This window comes from Ranitomeya variabilis, chromosome 3 (assembly GCF_051348905.1).
Source record: "Ranitomeya variabilis isolate aRanVar5 chromosome 3, aRanVar5.hap1, whole genome shotgun sequence".
NCBI lineage: Eukaryota > Metazoa > Chordata > Amphibia > Anura > Dendrobatidae > Ranitomeya > Ranitomeya variabilis.
In genome coordinates, this window is record NC_135234.1 from 82,445,372 (window position 1) to 82,465,153 (window position 19,782).

General features: G+C 45.5%; 1 protein-coding gene across 2 annotated transcripts in view; it reads left to right on the forward strand.

Annotated features, from left to right (window-relative positions):
* Positions 1-9,074, forward strand: part of CORO6 (coronin 6) — a 178,075-nt gene extending 169,001 nt beyond the window's left edge. The window contains exons 9-11 of one of the 2 annotated variants that reach the window (XM_077294293.1): positions 6,271-6,328; positions 7,934-8,164; positions 8,463-9,074. In XM_077294293.1, the coding sequence (XP_077150408.1) occupies positions 6,271-6,328; positions 7,934-8,164; positions 8,463-8,585 (412 nt within the window). In that variant the 3' untranslated portion in view covers positions 8,586-9,074. The remainder of the gene's footprint in view (positions 1-6,270; positions 6,329-7,933; positions 8,165-8,462) is intronic. The other variant, XM_077294294.1, reaches the window with a different exon arrangement.
* Positions 9,075-19,782: the final 10,708 nt, after the last annotated feature.

The window sequence follows — 19,782 nt, forward strand, 5'->3', positions numbered from 1 at the left end:
TTTCCAATGATCACGGCCAGGTCGTATCGCTGGTCGTGATCGTTGGAAAGTTGCTGAGTGTGACGGTACCCTAAGTGATTCTTTGGAAATGATTGTTGTCTGAATTGTGTTGACCAAAGTTTCTATACTAGAGGTGCTTTAACACTGAGTGTTACACAGTGTATAATGTCCACCAACTGGAAAGATCTCTATTAGATTACTCATTGTGCATAGACATTGTACTTGCCAGCTCGAGTTCTATTTATATAGGACAATGTGCTGCCGAGAATAACGATCTTTTGTGCAGCTCAAAATATTTTGTTCTTTCTGTGAGTGAATTGCCATCTGTTTAGAATATACCATTATCGTGAAATGAGCATTCCCAGGATCACTTGTTCACAGTAATCGTGTAGTGTAAATGGACCATTAGTTTTCCAAAACATATTCTATTATTTACTTATTTACATTATTTCTCCTTCGTCTCATTGGGGGACACAGGACTGTGGGTGTATGCTACTGCCGCCAGGAGGCTGACACTAAGTAAACATAAAAAAAGTTAGCTCCTCCTCCGCCGTATACACCCTGACACTGGCCGCAGGATAATCCAGTTCATGCTTAGTGTCTTTAGGAGGCACACGTCTGATTTTTCCCAGACCTCTTTTCTCTTTTTTACCATGAAGATGAGACAGGGGCAATGGACCCTTTTGAAGGGGTTCGATCTCCCCAAACCAACAACGGGCGAGCACGTGGAGTGTCGCCTCCACGTATCCCCTCCCGCAACGTGGGACAAGATGCCGGACTCAGCCCTGACCACCCTAGGCTGTACAGGTGCATATGTGCAATCCGTGCGGCCCCCACTGCATCACCAATGCTAGGACTGCGGTGATGGAAGGAGGCGGACGGTTCCTCTCCTCATCCCCTGAAGGGAAGATGGAGCTAGTGTGCCTGCACCGTCCTTTATGCATCCCCCTCTCTAACCTGAAGCTGGAACCATTGCAGGAGTAGGGGGCTGAGAGGGATCCTGCTACAGCGCTCTTCCTGGCGCTCCCATGCTCGCACCTCTCCCCCTGTATCATCCGGCAGGTCCAGGTTGGCGGGTGCCAGAAATTCAGCTTTCTGTGGTCTTCCGGGGGCCTTGCATTGGCCCCGCCCCCGTATTCTTGGGCGGGTGCCGGAAATTTAGTCCCCGGCTTTTGCTGGTACTAGGCCGCAGGTGAAAGTCCCACCTCTGGAGCGCATCTGCTTCCGGTTCTGCCCCTAGGAGCACGCCCACTGGCTGAGCGCGCTTTTTTGAAGATAGGGAGCGTCGGCATCTCAGAGGATCTGCTTTTCTGCGTTGTTCCACAGGATCCAGGGACACAGGACTGAGGTAAGTGTTACTCCCTCCAGTCTGGCAGCTCCTCTCTCTCTCCCTCTCTATTGCTGCATCTAATCTAGATTGGGGATTCTTTCGGCAGCAGGTCCACCATGTCTAGAAGGACCAAGACCCACATGGTATTATATGCCTCATGTTTTACCTGTCTGTTTGCTTTTCCGCATGCCCAGAGCAATCGATTTTGTGAGGCCTGCGATTTCGAACGCACTCAGGAGCCCTCCCCTGCGACTGAGCCCAGTGTGTCGGGTCCCCCAGAATGGGCCCTGTCTCTGTTGCAATCTATGGTGTCACTAACTAGAGCAATCAAGTCCCTTCAGGCCCCAGATAGGGTCAAGGACAGTGGTTTGCCTGTCTTGGAGGAATCTTCCATCTCACAGGAACCTCCGGCCTGCAGGGGCCGCTCTCTCTCTAAGCAGATGCTGGGGAAACGAACCCACACAGTGTCCTCTGGTCCATCTGGTGCCTCGGCATCCATGAGTTCCATCTTTCGCTCTCCATCTCCAGGAGAGGTTAGTGAGCAGAACTCGGATTACGATTCTGAAGGGTCCCTCAACTTAGAGGCACCTAATTACCAGGAGACAATCGACAGCCTCATTGAGGCCATCAACCAAACCCTGAGTATAGACGATGAATCCACCTTTGCCTCGGATCATAAGGTATCATTTAAATGGACAACACAGTATCATAGAGTATTTTGCACTCACCCAGAGTTTGAGGATATAGTGCAACGTCACAGGGAGCGGCCAGACAAGCGGTTCTCTGGTTAGAGAGCCCTGAACACAAGATATCCTTTTGCCCCTGAACTCTGTAAGAAGTGGGCAGAATCCTCTTTGGTGGATCCTCCCGTGTCACGATTGGCTTCTTAAACTTTGTTATCCCTCCCTAATGGTTCTTCTATTAAGGATCCAACTGATCGGCTCATTGAGAGCCTGGCTCGCTCAGTGTTTGAAGCTTCAGGTTCAGCCCTCTCACCCTCTTTTGCAGCGACTTGGGTAGCTAAGGTCATGATATCCTGGTCAGAGTCTTTGAATAAAGCCCTGCAGGATAGGAACCTGCAATCCGAGGAGGCCGAAATCTCAAATCAGATCGCTCTAGCGGGAGACTATTTGATTAATGCATCTTTTGATGCGGCGAACTGAGCAGCACTGGCTGCCGCAAACGCGATTTCCATTAGGAGGGCTCTACGACATGGCGGGCAGACTCAACCTCAAAAAAGTCCCTTACTTCTTTGCCCTATCAGAGTGGCCGATTATTCGGCGAAAAATTATATCAACTAATTTTCTGATGCCACAGGGGGGAAAAGCAACTTCCTCCCGCAGCAAAGGATTCAGCAGCCATTTCGCCACCGGTTTCAGGCGCGATTTAGGTCCTTTCGAAACCCGAGATGGACCGCAGCGGCCGATCCCGTCAGTTTAGGTTGGCCTTATCAGAGCAGGGATCGTCAGATCTCATACAGAACCAACCCGTTGGGCAGTATGCGGTCCCACCAGCCAAGATCTAGAGGATCTAGGCCCTCCAGATTTTCACCCAAATGACTGAAGGCAGTCTCCGGTCATCGCCAGCAAAGTGGGCGGCTGCCTACTCTGGTTTCGTCAAGTCTGGCTCACCTTCATACACGACAGATGGGTAAGAGAGCTGGTGTCCTCAGGGCACAAGATAGAATTTATCAGCTGCCCCCGAGTCGATTTTTTTTCTGTCTTGTCTTCCCAGTTCAGAATTTCGGTCATGGGCCTTATTCAAGGCTGTCGAGTCTCTTCGAGTTATCATCCCCGTACTGGAGGACAAGAAGTTTCAAGGCTTCTATTCCAACCTGTTCATAGTCCCCTAAAAGGACGGAGCGGTAAGGCCCATTCTGGACCTGAAGCTTCTGAACAGGTGTCTCAGCATTCATCATTTCCAAATGGAATCTCTCCGCTCGGTCATTACTGCCATGGAAAAGGGAGAATATTTGGCGTCTATAGATATCCAAGACACCTATCTTCACATCCCCATATTTCCCCCGCATCAGAGGTTTCTTCGTTTTGCCATCAGCAATCTGCATTTCCAGTTCATAGCCTTACCTTTTGGGCTGGCCTCCGCCCCCAGGGTGTTCTCAAAGGTCATGGCCACCATGGTGTCATCCTGCATTCCCAGGGTATAGTCATCTTGCCATATTTAGACGACCTCCTGGTCAAGGGTCCATCTTTTCGGGCCTGCGAGGAAAGTCTCAGCATCACGCTAGATACCCTTGCTCGCCTGGGATGGCTGGTGAATTTAAGAAAGTCGTCTCCTGTGCCATCTCAGAGGATTTCCTTTCTGGGGATGATCTTCGATACCTCCAGAGAGCTCACAATACTTCCCCGGGACAAGGTCCTAGCACTCTGGCAGGAGGTGTGGGTCCTTCGCAAACCAGTCCCTTATACCATCCGGTTTTGCATGAGAGTCTTAGGAAGGATGGTGGCAGCAGCAATAGAGGCAGTTCCATTTGCGCCACTCCATCTTCGTCCCCTACAGCATGCCCTCTTGGCAGCTTGGGACATGAACCCATTCTCTCTCAATCTCCGATGCCGTCTGTCCACTCAGGTCAGACAAGCACTTACATGGTGGACAATGAGTTCCTCCCTTCAACAGGGGAAACTTTTTCCCCCAGTCCAATGGCTGGTGCTCACGACCGATGCCAGTCTCCTCGGAAGGGAAGCGGTGTTTCACTAACATACAGCCCACGTACACTGGTCTTCGCGGGAGTCAGCACTCCCGATCAACCCTCTGGAGATTCGGGCTATTTGGCTGGCTCTACAGCAATTTCATTATCTTCTGGCAGGACGCCCCGTCCGGATCCAATCGGACAATGCCACGGCTGTGGTGTACATAAATCATCAGGGGGGTACCCACAGCCAGGCAGCCATGCACAAGGTAAAACAGATCCTCTGCTGGGCCGAGAAGTACCACTCTGTGATCTCGGCAGTCCACATTCCGGGCAAGGAGAACAGGGCGACAGATTTCCTCAGCTGACAGGGTCTGGCGTCCGGGGAGTGGTCGCTTCACCACGATGTTTTTCAACAGATTTGCCAATGCTGGAGGACCCCGGACGTGGACCTGATGGACTCCAGGGTAAACAAAAAGGTGCCCAGGTTTGTCGCCCAATACTGGGATCCACAGGCAATCGCCGAAGATCCTACCTTGGAACCAGTTTCACCTCCGCTACCACTGCTCCCAAGGGTCATCAAAAAGATCAAGATGGAGTGGGTCCCAGCAATTCTAGTTGCTCCAGATTGGCCTCGGCGATCTTGGTTCGCAGACCTACTACAGCTGCTCACCGAGACTCCCTGTCGGTTGCCAGAGCGTGCGGCCTTCTCTCCCAGGGCCCGATCTACCACCAGAGCTCAGGGGCCCTGTGTTTAATGACCTGGCCATTGAATCTTGGTTTCTAACCCAGGACGGATTCTTCCAGAAGGTGGCCGCTACTATTATTAGCGCCCGGAAGCCCTCCTCAGCAAGCATCTACCATCACACCTGGAAGGTCTTCTTTGCATGGTGCAGAGAGCAAGGTTATTCCCCACTTCGTTTCTCTATCCCCAACATTTTAGCATTCCTTCAAGCAGGCCTAGATTCAGGTCTAGCACCAAGTACCCTCAAAGGACAGATATCGGCCTTGTCTATCCTTTTTCAGCGCAGAATCGCTACCAATTTACAGGTGAAGACCTTCATACAAGGCGTTGCTCACATGGTACCGCCTTACAAGGCCCTCCTGGACGCTTGGGACCTTAACCTGGTCCTAGGGGTCCTGCACGGTTCTCCATTCGAACCTCTTCAGGACATTTTCTTGACATACCTTTCCTGGAAGGTAGTATTTCTAGTGGCCATAACTTCCAACAGGCGGGTCTCGGAGCTGGCGGCTCTATCCTGCTGAGCTCCGTTTTTGGCTTTTTCATCAGGATAAGGTGGTGCTTAGGCCAGCACCCCCTTTTTTGCCAAAGGTTGTTTCCTCGTTCCACATGAACGAGGACATTGTCTTACCTTCCTTTTGCCCGGCGCCAATGCACTGTGTGGAAAGGGCTCTCCATACGCTAGATCTAGTGAGAGCTCTCTGGAGATATGTGTCTCAGACAGCATCCTTTCGACAGACACTCACTGTTCATCCTTCCCGAGGGTCACAGGAAGGGACTCGCGGCCTCAAAATTGACCATAGCCAGGTGGATACGTTTGACTATCCAGGAGTCCTACCACATCAGAGGCACAGTCATTCCGGTTGGTATCAGGGCACACTCCACTCGGGCAGTGGGCGCTTCCTGGGTTCTTCGGCACCAGGCATCAGCGGAACAGGTTTGCAAGGCGATGACCTGGTCCAGTCTACACACTTTCTCTAAACACCATAATGTCCATACTCAGGCTTCAGCGGATGCAAGTCTGGGTAGGAGAATTCTCCAGGCAGCAGTAGCTCATCTGTAGGCAATGGGTGCTTAAGGCTTCAACCGTGGAGTCGATTTCCCACCCAGGGACTGCTTTAGGACATCTCACAGTCCTGTGTCCCCCAGTGAGATGAAGGAGAAATATGAATTTTTGTGTTACTCACCGTAAAATCCTTTTCTCCGAGACGCTCATTGGGGGACACAGCACCCACCCTATTAGCCAGATGGCTTCTTCTTTATTATTCGGCGTTTTGTTTTTAGACATGTTGCACCTGTGTTAAAGCTGAGTTATGTTTTTGTTGTTCTCCTACGGCTTTTCTGCACAAAACTGGATTAGCCTGCGGCCAGTGTCAGGGTGTATACGGCGGAGGAGGAGCTAACTTTTTCATGTTTACTTAGTGTCAGCCTCCTGGCGGCAGTAGCATACACCCACAGTCCTGAGTCCCACAATGAGCATCTCAGAGAAAAGGATTTTACGGTGAGTAGCACAAAAATCCATATTTTAATCAACATATCTCTATTTTACAGGTTTTACAAACTGCACGAGAGGAAATGTGAACCCATTGTTATGACAGTTCCAAGAAAGGTGAAGTACATGGACTCTTATAACCTGCGCTTTTATTCACATGCCCATCATAACTTAATTCCATCTATTGATATGGCTGATATACAATAAACTGAGACTTACAGGCAATGATCTATGGGGAAAAAGTATGCAAATTATTTACCCTCTAGAAAGGAGATAGTTGTCTATGGTCACCTTTGGATGTAGCTATCCTACAAGTCAATGTCTGAAACTTCAACCAGCCTTGCAAAATTATTAATAATTGCCAGAAAAATCATCTGTATGGATAACGTTTTACCTTCTGGAAGAAGTTAATTTACATATTTTATGCCAAGGGAACATTGTCTGTAACACTCTATACTTTAGCACAATCTCCTTAATAATAGCCTCTTCCCCCCAGAACTGTGTTAAAAGGAACCTGTCACCCCCCTCAGGCGTTTGTAACTAAAAGAGCCACCTTGTGCAGCACAAATGCTGCATTCTGACAAGGTGGCTCTTTTAGTTATGCTCCCTGCACACGCTGAAAAAAACGTGTATAAAATGCTCCCCTCGTACCCTGAAATCGCCAGGGAGGCGGGTCTTTCCTTCCTAAGCCAGACGCCTCCCAGCTGTCACTCCGATGACAATCGGACGATAATGAAGCCAGATCAGGCGGCGCCCAGTGCTCACAGGCCCGGAGTGACGGCTAGGAGGCGTCTGGCGTGTGCAGGGAGCACAACTAAAAGAGCCGCCTTGTCAGAATGCAGCATTTGTGCTGCCCAAGGTGGCTCTTTTAGTTATAAACGCCTGAGGGGGGTGACAGGTTCCCTTTAACGACATCTCATCTAGTCATCCAGAACTCTGGTCTGTATGATAGGCAAATGCTCGGAATAATCTGTCTACAGATAGGTTTAGTAACAGAGAAAATTAATATAAATTATTTTATTACATTTCCATAATCGAGTAAAAGTTCACCCAAATTGGAGGTTTACTTTAAGGTAAATGCCAACTTATTCACCTTTTTTATGTTATTTTTTGGTCAATGCATGTGTCACCAGACAATATTACTGTATGCACACATATGAAGTGCATGGGGTGTGGGGACTACTTTTGAAAGACAGGATCAGGCAGTGAGGAATAATGTAGGGGGAAATAAAGAATTAGATTAGCTAATGTGCCTGTATTGCTAATAATATGGGTTTTTTTTAGAACATGCTTTATACTGTGGAAACTGGAAATTTGCCTAAGGGGAGCCATTCCACAGAACTGGTGCAGATTGAGAAAAGTCTTGAAGTTAAGAATGGGACATTTGGGCAATCATTGGTGGAACAGAGCACGTGGGTAAGGTGGTAGACAGATGAGGAGAATTAGAAAGTGCAGCATGGTAAAGAGTTTTGTAGATGATTAATTTAAATTATATTATAAAGTGGTGGGGTAACCAGTGCAAAGACTGGAACTGGGTAGGTATTGGAGTTGTGGCTGGACAGAAATATGAGCCCGACTGCTGCATGGAGAATGGATTGAATAGGGAAGAGTTTAATAGGAAGACCTACAAAACATCCTACATTTATCACATTTACCTCCACAATCTGAAGACATATGAGGCTTGAGTAACTACAATAAGACTGGTGCTTTTCTTTCTTACAGTCAGACCTTTTCCAGGATGATCTGTATCCAGACACACCTGGACCTGAGCCAGCTATTGAAGCAGATGAATGGTTTGCAGGACAGAATGCTGACCCAATATTGGTATCACTCAGGGAGGGATATGTTCCTGTGAAGAACAGGGAACTTAAAGTCACCAAGAAAAACATTCTGGACAATAAACCACCCACTGGGCCACGTAGAAGTTACTCTTCTTGTGAAACCGGCTTCTCAGTAAGTATTTTTCTTCACTAGTCTAAATATGACACTATGCCTAACAGCATGGGGTGCAGAGATTCAAACTTTCACACATGGATCCCCTGCCACATAAAACCACACCACTATAATAAATGGCACATAGAAGATGGAGGGTCCTGTTACAGATTATTCATTTGAACCTGGGAGCTTTAATTTACATTTTTAATCATTGATCAGAATTTTAGGACCAGATTTTCTTTTAAATATTGGTCTTCGATGCTCTTTGGGACTAATATCTTCTAAATATGTATTTAATTCTGTTTTTCTTCACTAGAGAGTCTCTCTAGAAGACCTTCTAGAAGAAATCAAGTACCTGCGAGCCACCGTTGAGTCTCAAGAGAAGCGCATCTCAAGTTTAGAAAACCTACTGCAAGAAATTGCTAATGGCACTGACTGAGCCGAACTGTGAAATTTTCCATCCGGCCGAGAATGCACTTCAACAATAACATGCCCTATTTTGTCCTTGCAAAGCAAACTTGATTATGTTTTGATGGAGCCAGTGCATGGACTCCAAACAGAAGGCCCTATGTGTATGCCTTTCATTGTCAGGGAAGTCTTTAGAGGCCTTCTTCCGTGGGGTTGGTTATGTCTGTTGGACAGAAAATGAAGACTTTTTTTGGGGGGGAGGCGGAGGATCATTTATGGACGTTATTTTGCATCTACATAGAGAGAAGGCTATAGGCTGCTTTGACTGACAAGTGGGACACGTAGAAAACCGAATTACAAGATTATGACTGTGGTATGCCAAATTCCATAAATTGTGAAAATGGGGCAGGTCAACTTGGACAGAATTAGAAACATATCAGTTATCAGTATCTTTCAAGTCATCTTCATGATAAAGATTATACTATAGATCAGGTACACAAAGGACTATGATTTTTTTTTCTTCAAGAAATATAAATATACTAAAGCAGCTGTTATCTTTTTTTCATAGAGTCTTTTTGATTTTTCATAAACATAACTAGTTTAATTTCCCATAGACTATCTCGTACATAGATGTGCACAACAGAGGATGCCACTTTGTAGGCCAATCCAGGTGGCCCCTATAATAACATAATAATGGCCACAAAGGTCCAGCAGAAGACAATCCATTTAAAGACGCTAGGTTCCGCTATCACAATTTTCTTGGGACTATTCTTAATTTTTTTTCACAAATACTAAATTATTATAATATTGTAATTTAATAATGATATGACCTATGTGCATAATGATATTAGCACAAAGTAAAGTGTAACAGAAAGTGGACTTAAGCACGGTAAACTTTCATAAATTATTCCTCTTGTACAGTGGTGCTTGAAAGTTTGTGAAACCTTCAGAATGTTCCATATTTCTGAATAAATTTGACTTTAAACTACACCAGATTTTCACACAAGTCCTAAAAGTAGATAAAGAGGATGAAATCAAACAGAGCAGCCAAAAATGTTTGGCTTTGTCATTTTTGTACTTGGGAAAAATATTCCAATATCATATGGGTGGCAAAAGTATTTGAGTCTTTGCTTTTTGTATCTGGTGTGACCCCGTTGAACATCAATAACCGCATCCAAACATGTGAAGGTAACCGATGATTAGTCCTGTACATCGGCATAGAGGAATTTTAGCCCATTCCTCCCTACAAAATAACTTCAATGTTGTTGTATAGGTGAGTTTTCTTTGAGGAAGTGTTCAATTCAAGTCCTTCATCAACATTTCTATAAGATTAAGGTCAGGATATTGACTTGACTATTCAAAAACTTTAACTTTATTCTTCTTTAATCATTCTTTTGTAAAGTGACTTGTGCGCTTTGAGTCGTTGTCATGCTACAAGTTCTCTGTATATTCAGCTCATGAACAGATGTCCTGACATTTTCCTTTTACAATTTCCCAATAAAATTCATAATTTTTGTCCCACCAATGATGGCAATCCGTCATGGCCCAGATACAGTAAAAAAAAAAGTCCCAAGAATGATACTAACACCACCGTATTTGTATTTAACAGGTCTTATCAGGTTTTTAAGCTGTAATACACTCCATTATTGATCAGTCTCATCCTAACAATGAACATTAACATTAGCTTACATGAGAGAAACCTATAGTTGCTTAGAGGTTACCTTGGGTTCCTTTGTGAAATTGCAGGCTATTATTTGCCTTGGTCTTTGAGTGATCTTTATTGGTTGACCATACTTGGGGAGGGTAATAATGGTCTTTAAATTTCCTGCATGTGTACACAATCTGTCTGACTGTGAAATGGTGGACAAAATGCAATAGCAACAGCCGACAGCGCTTCAGACATCAGAATGCATGTACAGAATCCATAGGACCCAATAGGAAAAATGTATACCAGAAAATCAAGAAGGACAGCATGCAATCCGGGTGAAAAACAAAAATACCTCTTTATTTTGCCATAATGCAATGTTTCGACCAATTGTAGGTCTTTTTCAAGCATGCTTGAAAAAAAACCTACATTTGGTCAAAACGTTGCATTATGGCAAAATAAAGAGGTATTTTTGTTTTTTTCACCCGGATTGGGTGCTGTTCTTCTTGATTTTCTGTGAAATGGTGGAGTTCAAACGCTTTACAAATAGTTTTGTAAACTTTTCCAGCCTGATGAACATCAATAACTCTCCTTCTGAAGACCTCAGAAATCTCCTTTGTTCATGCCATGATACAGTTCCACAAACTTGTTGTGAAGATCAGAGTTTGATAGATTCCTGTTTGTTCAATAAAACGGGTCACCCATTCAATCCTGTCTATCATTCCAATAATTAAAACACCACTCTAATTTTACCTTTATCTGCTGATCCTTAAGGTTTACATACTTTTGCCACTCACAGAAATCTGATGTAGTTTTAGGTCAAATTTATTTAGAAATTTGGAAAATTTTGAATGGTTCACAAACTTTCTACACTAATCTGATACAATATGTCGGAAACCTATTGCGAACACAGCTTATAGGCAGTATTCTCATTCATTGAACAGAATGGCTACCTCTGCTGTGAAGCACTTTATAGTGTTTAATAGTAATATATAATATATGGATTAAATGATTATAAACTGGTTACAACAGAGTCAGAGTTTATTAAAATTACCCAGACTCTTTTATACAATGATGCATAGGCTCCTTACAAGCTAGAGAGAGGTACACTGCCATTAAGTTCCTGACTTTGGCGATTAAAGGGAAATATCTCTCCTTGTGGAGAGTGACATAACTGACATGCCAGTGTAAGGAGACTTATAGGCCATGCATTGTTTTTCTGAGAAATTAAATGTGTAAATTGCCTCTTCAGAAAGGAAGAGGACTTGAGCTCCAATGCCACCTATTGTTACTTCTACTTCCAATAGGTAACACTACAATTCTTTCCTCTTCCTCTCTGAAGTGGCAATTTACATTTTTAATTTCACTGAGTAGCATTACACAGCCTATAAGTCTCCTTACAGTGGATTGTGAGATATGTCACTTAACACAAGAAGAGACGTTACCCCATGCACCCCGGTCAGAGGCCGAAGCAGATCTTATGGTTTGCACTGATGACGACACTCCGAAACACGTGTCTGCAAATTGAGATTCTGCTTTTGCTTTTATCCTATGTCATCTGACAAGGTTTGTTAAAGGGTCGATATTGACTTTAAAGATTTCTACTTCCAAAAGGTGGCACTAGAATAGGCAATTTATATATTGGCTTTGGGGATGTAAGTCAGCAGAAAATAAATAAAAATCAGTTTGAGTCACAACTTCAATGGGGGCCATTGCATTTGCTGTCCTCTTTCCTTTAGCTGTTATGTGTTTCTCTATGGCAGATGCCTATGGTGGTTAATCCGGACATTAACTAACGTAGTTGCTTACCTACTCACTGTTTGTGAATGCATCCCAAGATAATATCCAATCATCAAATACAATATAATCTATTGTGTGTATGGGGAAGAGTATATGTAGTAAGACCAAATAGTGAAAGTACAGAAGCAGGGAGAAATAAATAGTACATATAACATTTTTCTGCCTCCAGACATTTTGCCGCCTTAGGCATATGCCAAGTTTGTCTAAATGGTAAATCCATTCTTGTGCTCTACACTATATTGTCATATTTTGTGTATCACTGTCGATCTGTGATGTCTAGGATACAATGCTGCCTTCATGGGCTTACAGATAAAAAATATTGCCTTCATGCCCATAAAGCTCTTTTAGCATACCTCATAGAATTAATATTTATTGCACTCCACTATTGTCCAATATAAGTGTTTTTTTGGGGGGCGGGAGGGATATAAATGAAATGTTTGTTGCGTCTTTAAAAAAAAAAAAGACTTTCTAAAATATTTTGTGTTGTGTGAGCTATATATCAGCAGCAAAAATAATCATTTTTTTCTTATATGGATAGTAGTCCACCCGCACTACAAGAACGTAAGATTCTTAGCAGACATTAGATCAAAGTGTGTGTGCCAATCTGCCAACAACAGGGTGTTCTCTTTTCGATCGGACCTTATGTAAAAGATACTCACCTCACCGTTTGCATAGGCCTGCTTTCTCCAGCAGTCCTTTGGAGAATTAATACAGCATTGGTCGGGCATGTACACTGCTGCCCCATTCAAAAGGGGAATATTTTGGCTCTCAGCAGTCAGACCACCACTGATCCAGGACATGTCACCTATCCCGTGGATAGGTGAAAACTTAATATTACCGGAATTCTCCTGTAATATACATTTTAGGGTCTGAATTACAATTACAGTACTCAGTCACCCCATAGTTCTACCAAAAGAAATTTGGATCATCAAAGGATTATTTGGTAGTTTGAGTTTATTCGGTGAAACCGAGGGATGGGATGTGGCGGCCATATAGCTGCTTTGGGAAAATAGTATATTTTCTATTAAAGAGGTTGCTCCATCTCGGATATTTATGGCATATCCAAATGCATTTAGCCTTGGAACAGGGCCTAAATATGCACTGTCCGGAATGGAGAGGTGCCCATGCATGCACCTCAATTATTATTTTTGTGGAAGATCAGATACAAATAAAGAAAAATACTGAAGTTTCATAAGTGTGACACATTCTTAACAGTATTGTATTGACGTGATCAGAAGTGTATGACTTGGGGTGCAAAGCAAACAATTACAATTTATATTAGCGTTGAGGCACATCTGTTCCAAAATTCCACAACACAAACTACATACATTATTACATAGATCTTTTAGACCTAATGAGCCTGATATACTTACTTTGAAAATCCATTTCAGAATGGTTGCATAATCCCTTATGAAACTTTAAACTTAATCACTGCCCTTCTATTCTGACAGACAGCTCTTCAGTGTCTCTCCTTCCTGTGGTTGAAATCTCACACTGCTCAGTACAGGCTGCAGCTGTCAGTCAGGTTGGGTGGCCAGAGACTAAATACATTTACATACATTTAGAATCATGAGCTTACTCACACTTAAGCTGGGCTCAGGATTAAACATCCACCTTGACGTACAGTACAGACCAAAAGTTTGGACACACCTCATTTAAAGATTTTTCTGTATTTTCATGACTATGAAAATTGTACCTTCACACTGAAGGCATCAAAACTATAAATTAACACATGTGGAATTATATACTTAACAAAAAAGTGTGAAACAACTGAAAATATGTCTTATATTCTAGGTTCTTCAAAGTAGCCACCTTTTGCTTTGATGACTGCTTTGCACACTCTTGGCATTCTCTTGATGAGCTTCAAGAGGTAGTCACCGGAAATGGTCTTCCAACAATCTTGAAGGAGTTCCCAGAGATGCTTAGCACTTGTTGGCCCTTTTGCCTTCACTCTGCGGTCCAGCTCACCCCAAACCATCTTGATTGGGTTCAGGTCTGGTGACTGTGGAGGCCAGGTCATCTGGCGTAGCACCCCATCACTCTCCTCCTTGGTCAAATAGCCCTTACACAGCCTGGAGGTGTGTTTGGGGTCATTGTCCTGTTGGAAAATAAATGATGGTCCAACTAAACGCAAACCGGATGGAATAGCATGCCGCTGCAAGATGCTGTGCTAGCCATGCTGGTTCAGTATGCCTTCAGTTTTGAATAAATCCCCAACAGTGTCACCAGCAAAGCACCCCCACATCATCACACCTCCTCCTCCATGCTTCACGGTGGGATCCAGGCATATAGAGTCCATCCGTTAATCTTTCCTGCATCGCACAAAGACACGGGGGTTGGAATCAAAGATCTCAAATTTGGACTCATCAGACCAAAGCACAGATTTCCACTGGTCTAATGTCCATTCCTTGTGTTCTTTAGCCCAAACAAGTCTCTTCTGCTTGTTGCCTGTCCATAGCAGTGGTTTCCCAGCAGCTATTTTACCATAAAGGCCTGACAAAGTCTCCTCTTGACAGTTTTTGTAGAGATGTGTCTGCTGCTAGAACTCTGTGTGGCATTGACAGGCTCTCTAATCTGAGCAGCTGTTAACCTGCGATTTCTGAGGCTGGTGACTCGGATAAACTTATCCTCAGAAGCAGAGGTGACTCTTGGTCTTCCTTTCCTGGGGCAGTCCTCGTGTGAGCCAGTTTCTTTGTAGCGCTTGATGGTTTTTGCCACTGCTCTTGGGGGACACTTTCAAAGTTTTCCCAATTTTGACCTTCATTTCTTAAAGTAATGATGGCCACTCGTTTTTCTTTACTTAGCTGCTTTTTTTCTTGCCATAATACAAATTCTAACAGTCTATTCAGTAGGATGAGCTGTGTATCCACCAGACTTCTGCACAACACAACTGATGGTCCCAACTCCATTTATTAGGCATGAAATCCCACTTAAACCTGACAGGGCACACCTGTGAAGTGAAAACCATTCCCGGTGACTACCTCTTGAAGCTCATCAAGAGAATGCCAGGAGTGTGCAAAGCAGTCATCAAATCAAAAGGTGTCTACGCTGAAAAACCTAGAATATAGGACATAATTTCAGTTGTTTTACACTTTTTTGTTAAGTATATAATTCCACATGTGTTAATTCATAGTTTTGATGCCTTCAGTGTGAATGTAGAATTTTCATAGTCATGAATATACAGAAAAATCCTTAAATGGGAAGGTGTGTCCAGACATTTGGTCTGTGCTGTATATTTTCAAAGTAAGCACACCAGCCTTTCAGGTCTAAAATATATTTAATAATGTTTGCAATTTGTATTGATAATTTTGCTGCTGGATTCACCTTAAAATTCACTTTTTTGAATTTTTTGTTTAACATACTGTACTTTTTAACTTTTGCTTAACATACAGTATTCAATTGCCAGATTCTCTTTTTTAATTTCTACCCGTAGCAAGTTTTATGATTTTTAAACCATCCGGGCTGGACAACCCTTTAGAACTGTAAAATATTCTAATAACAAATTAATTTACTAGTCCTTTACCTCTAATGTAAACCAACCAACTACATAATGCAGTCATACCCTGGTTATTATTCAGATTTTCTTACACTGTATTATAAAGTGACATTAGAAAATATAATTGAATATCTTTTTGTTCGAACACTTTTGCAAATTGTTAATTACCAATCTCATGATTCTCTATGTCAATCTGTCAATAATGTAATTGCAGCGCCCCAGAGTCCTGGTCGTTGCAGTACTGTGGCTCCGCCACTATGGGGAGCTATGGTGCGTCCGATGGCACTGAAGGAGTTCATCTGATCAGGTATCACAGACACCAATACATTTCACAGCCGGGCCTCCGGGGGGAGCTAAGGGTGCTATTCATTAGGCCACTCCCCACCATAGTGGGTAAACTGGGGGTCAGGCAGGAAGTTAGATCAGAAAGCTGACTGGATTGGACGAAGCAACACCTAGTGGCAGAGGGTGTTGTGGAGGAAGAGACAGTAGGGTCTCTGTCAGGGGTGGGATCCTGACAGAGGCTTGGCATTGAAAAGAACGTAACGGGTCCGCGCCAGCTCCGGGAAGCGGCGGGACCCAAGAAAGGACTAGAAGCGAGATAGATTGTGCTGAGTGAGAAACGAGATCAAGCAATAGGAGAATTCCAGTAGGGGTCGTGCTGTAAGACCGGAGCAACGCTCTACTGAGGCGCACTACCGGTGGCCGGAACGCCGAGGGAGTATTATAACATTCAGCTTCAAGCAATACTCTAAACAGCGGCAGGACAGTCAGTTTAAGGCGGGCTGTCTAACACATATCACCTATGAAGTCTTGGGAGGCAATTGCGGGAGAGGGGCGTCTCTAGGGTCCCGGAAGAACTCCAGGCCTACCCGACAAACGGGTGCCGTTCTAACTGTAACATCAGGAAGGGACGGACGATTAGAAGAACATCATTTAATCGAGTTGTGAGGGAACTTAAGAAACAGACACAACAGTTGTGGGGTACTTTCCGTAAGCACAGCAGGGGAGGACTACAACACATAGCGCTAAGAAGGAAGGCACCGATTTCCACCTGTGAAGTCCCATCTGGAGGTGCCATTGGACCGGCCGGACTTGCGCAGCCTGGTGAACCGTATTCTGGACTGAGGACTCAGAGATCTCCAGTAAAGAGGTAAAGAGACTGCAACCTGGTGTCCTCGTTATTTACCGCGACCTGCACCCCACAACTGCACCGTTACAACACCACTTATTGCACCGGACGTCCCCCACTGACTCACAGGGCCACGGACCGGGTCTAGCCACCGTGACAACCCCAGGACTGAGACCTAGTGGCCCGGCTCCGGGTACCCCTGGGCCCTGCGGCGGTGTGGGGGCGCTCCAAACTTGGCGTCACGAACAGGATCTACTTAAGCCTGAAGAATCAGGTTATGTGTGCCTTGGAACTGTGATTTGTTGTGCCTGAACTGTATTTTATTGCAAAGACTGTGGATTGTCACTTGCCGCCAAAAGTTCGCGCCAAAATCCGCCGCCATTACAGCGCTGAGGAGAGCGCAGGAAGAGAAGAGGGGCGTGGAGTAGGCGTAGACGAGCTAGAGAGCGCGAAGAGCAATGGCCGCCCAGTCTAAATACTTCTGCATGGTGAGGACGTGTCCGTCAGCGGCAGAGATCCGCCTCCTAATCCTTAATGGAGGGCGGAGATCGAGAAAACGACACCGCCCACGAAGGAGAGAGCGGGAAAGAGACCCGGAAGCGACCCACGTGGAGGACGCCATGGCCAGCAGCTCTGAACCCGACAGTGGGGTTGAAGTGGAAATCTCCCCCGACTACCCGGATGAGCACCGCAGCCCGTCTTCCGTGGACAACACCAGATTCCTGAGGGCCAAAATGGAGGATTTATTCAACCAACTTCTCCAACTGAATGTGGAGGTCCAGGCTCCGCACCGGGCAGCGCCGGAAGAAGATCCTCAGCCGCTGAGACCCTTGCTGACCCTGCCGGAGGAACCCGTTGCGGAAGAAGAACCTCCACTGGCGGGTGAGTCCGCCGACCCCGTCCCGCTGGCTGAGGGTTTGCTAGTGGGTCCCGTAGCAGCGCCCCCTCCCTCGGGGACCCATCGACTCCAGCGCCTGCTGCCGTGGGAGGAAGCCACGGGCATGGAACACCGTATGCGAGCCCCAATCACCCCTACTCCCCTGCTGTGTGAGATCCACGCGGAGCGCACGGTGTGCCGCTGGGTGAACCCTGGGTCCGATCTTATGGGGTTCCCGGGGGTGGAGACCCAGGAGGGAGAGAGGGTGCAGGCCCTAAGCTGGGGAGAATATCAGGCCCAGCTACAGCAGCGGTGGAGGGAGAAGGACGAGGCGTACCAGGCCGGGCTGGAGGCTTGCCATCAGAAGGACCTGGCCGTGAAAGACCGGGCCCGCAAGGACCCCACCGCTCCCCAGGCCCCGCGCAGGCAGGGCATCGTCACCACCTTTAAGCTCCGAGGAGGCTGGGGCTTCATTAAAGAGCCGGGGCTGTATGCAGAGGTTTTTGTCAACCGCCGGGATGTGGAGTCGCACCTCAGAGAGGGTCACCCTGATCGAGACCTCTACCCGGGGGACAGCGTCATTTACACCAGGCATTTTGGAGAAAAGGGGTGGTTTGCTTTGAACGTGCGCAGGGAGAAGCTGGCCCCTGTAGCCAAAGTGCCACCGTGTGACCGACCTGTGACCACCTTGGTCACCCCCACCTGTATGCCAACGGAAACTGTGGCCTGCAGTCTGACCCCCACCACCACCACTATGGTGGCCAAGGAGGCGCCCCCTCGAGTGACCGGTGTTCCTGCTGTGCCAGCACAGAGAGAAGTGGGAACACAGACTTTGATCACCGCACACGACCTGGTTGTGCAACAGTCCCGAACCCATGGGGTGTACCTGGCAGCGGGAGTGGACTTGGAACCTGGACTGCAGGGGTTCACCCGCCAGGTGGCGCCTCGTGGGGGATTCTGAGAATGAGTAAGCATAATTGCTTTATTAAAATGTATATAGTTCTTAACTGTGTGTTCCTATTTTGCTGCTAAACCCGTTCAGGGTAAACTCTTAAAGGGATCCCTTTGTTGACCCGGGATCCCTATTGTTTGTTTTTTGTTACCAAAAGTTTTGCACAAGTTTTAAAAAAAAAAATAAACTGTTGAATCATGAACAGTGCATGATCCGAACTTTTTTTGTAAATAGTTAGCACCTTATTAAAGGCGCTCCCTACTGGTTTTACTTAAAGACTCTTTGCGAAGATACCGCACTGGAACCTTTGATGAGTATGGACTGGTAGCTTGAGAAGATACGCTACCTCACAGAGACTTGGTCCTCTCTTAAAGGGGATGTTCACATGTTTGAACTTAGAGAAATGGTATTGCTTTAAGACTGATAGATAAGAGAAAATGATGATGCTTACATGTAAAAGTTATATGTACCCAACTGGTTAAATGTGAAGAAATATTGATAATGTGCTCTGAGAAGTGAAAGGTGAAAGATAGAAGAAGGATGCAGTGGGCCCGTAGAGATAGATGGGGTGTCCAGCATGCAAGAAAGGAAGAAGGATCATGAGAAAGTTTAATGTTGTGAAAAAGAAGATAGTTGATAATGTTGATAAGAAAAGGGGGGGGGGGAATAGAAGGTAAACCCTGCGTTCCCCATCGAAAGTACAGAAAGTGAACCTGTAAGGGTTAGTGGGTGAGTCATTATAGGAGCCAAGTAGAGCTGGCTCAGCGTTCGCAAACTGAAAGAAAAGTTATGTTCTATACTGTGTATAGTAGTTGAAAAGGCAGTAGGCCCTGGCTGAACGGGGCGGTCCTGTAACAGAAAGGAGAGGCAGTAGGTCTGGTGCCGATAGGACAGGCGGTCCTGCAGATTCAAAGTAGGGGAATGAGAAAGTTAAAATGCCTTATAATGTGATTATAGGAAGGTCTTTAGTGGATAAAGAGTGTATGTCCTTAAAGGCAAAGTTAAATTATTGTTCAATAATGTTTACACTTAGTAGAATACCCGGTTGGGTAAGAAAAGTTAATTATAGCATGTTGCTATGTTATCTAACCATGTTTGTAACGTTCAAGTGTCCTCACCTCCCATAAAGGGAAGCCTGTTCAAGTATACTTACTGTTATTGCACTCAAACAAAACTGTATGTCTTTTTGCTAACTTGTATTGTTGTTTTTCTTCCCAGTCCCGGAGTACTGTGTTTAACCAGGGGGGAGTGCAGCGCCCCAGAGTCCTGGTCGTTACAGTACTGTGGCTCCGCCACTATGGGGAGCTATGGTGCGTCCGATGGCAC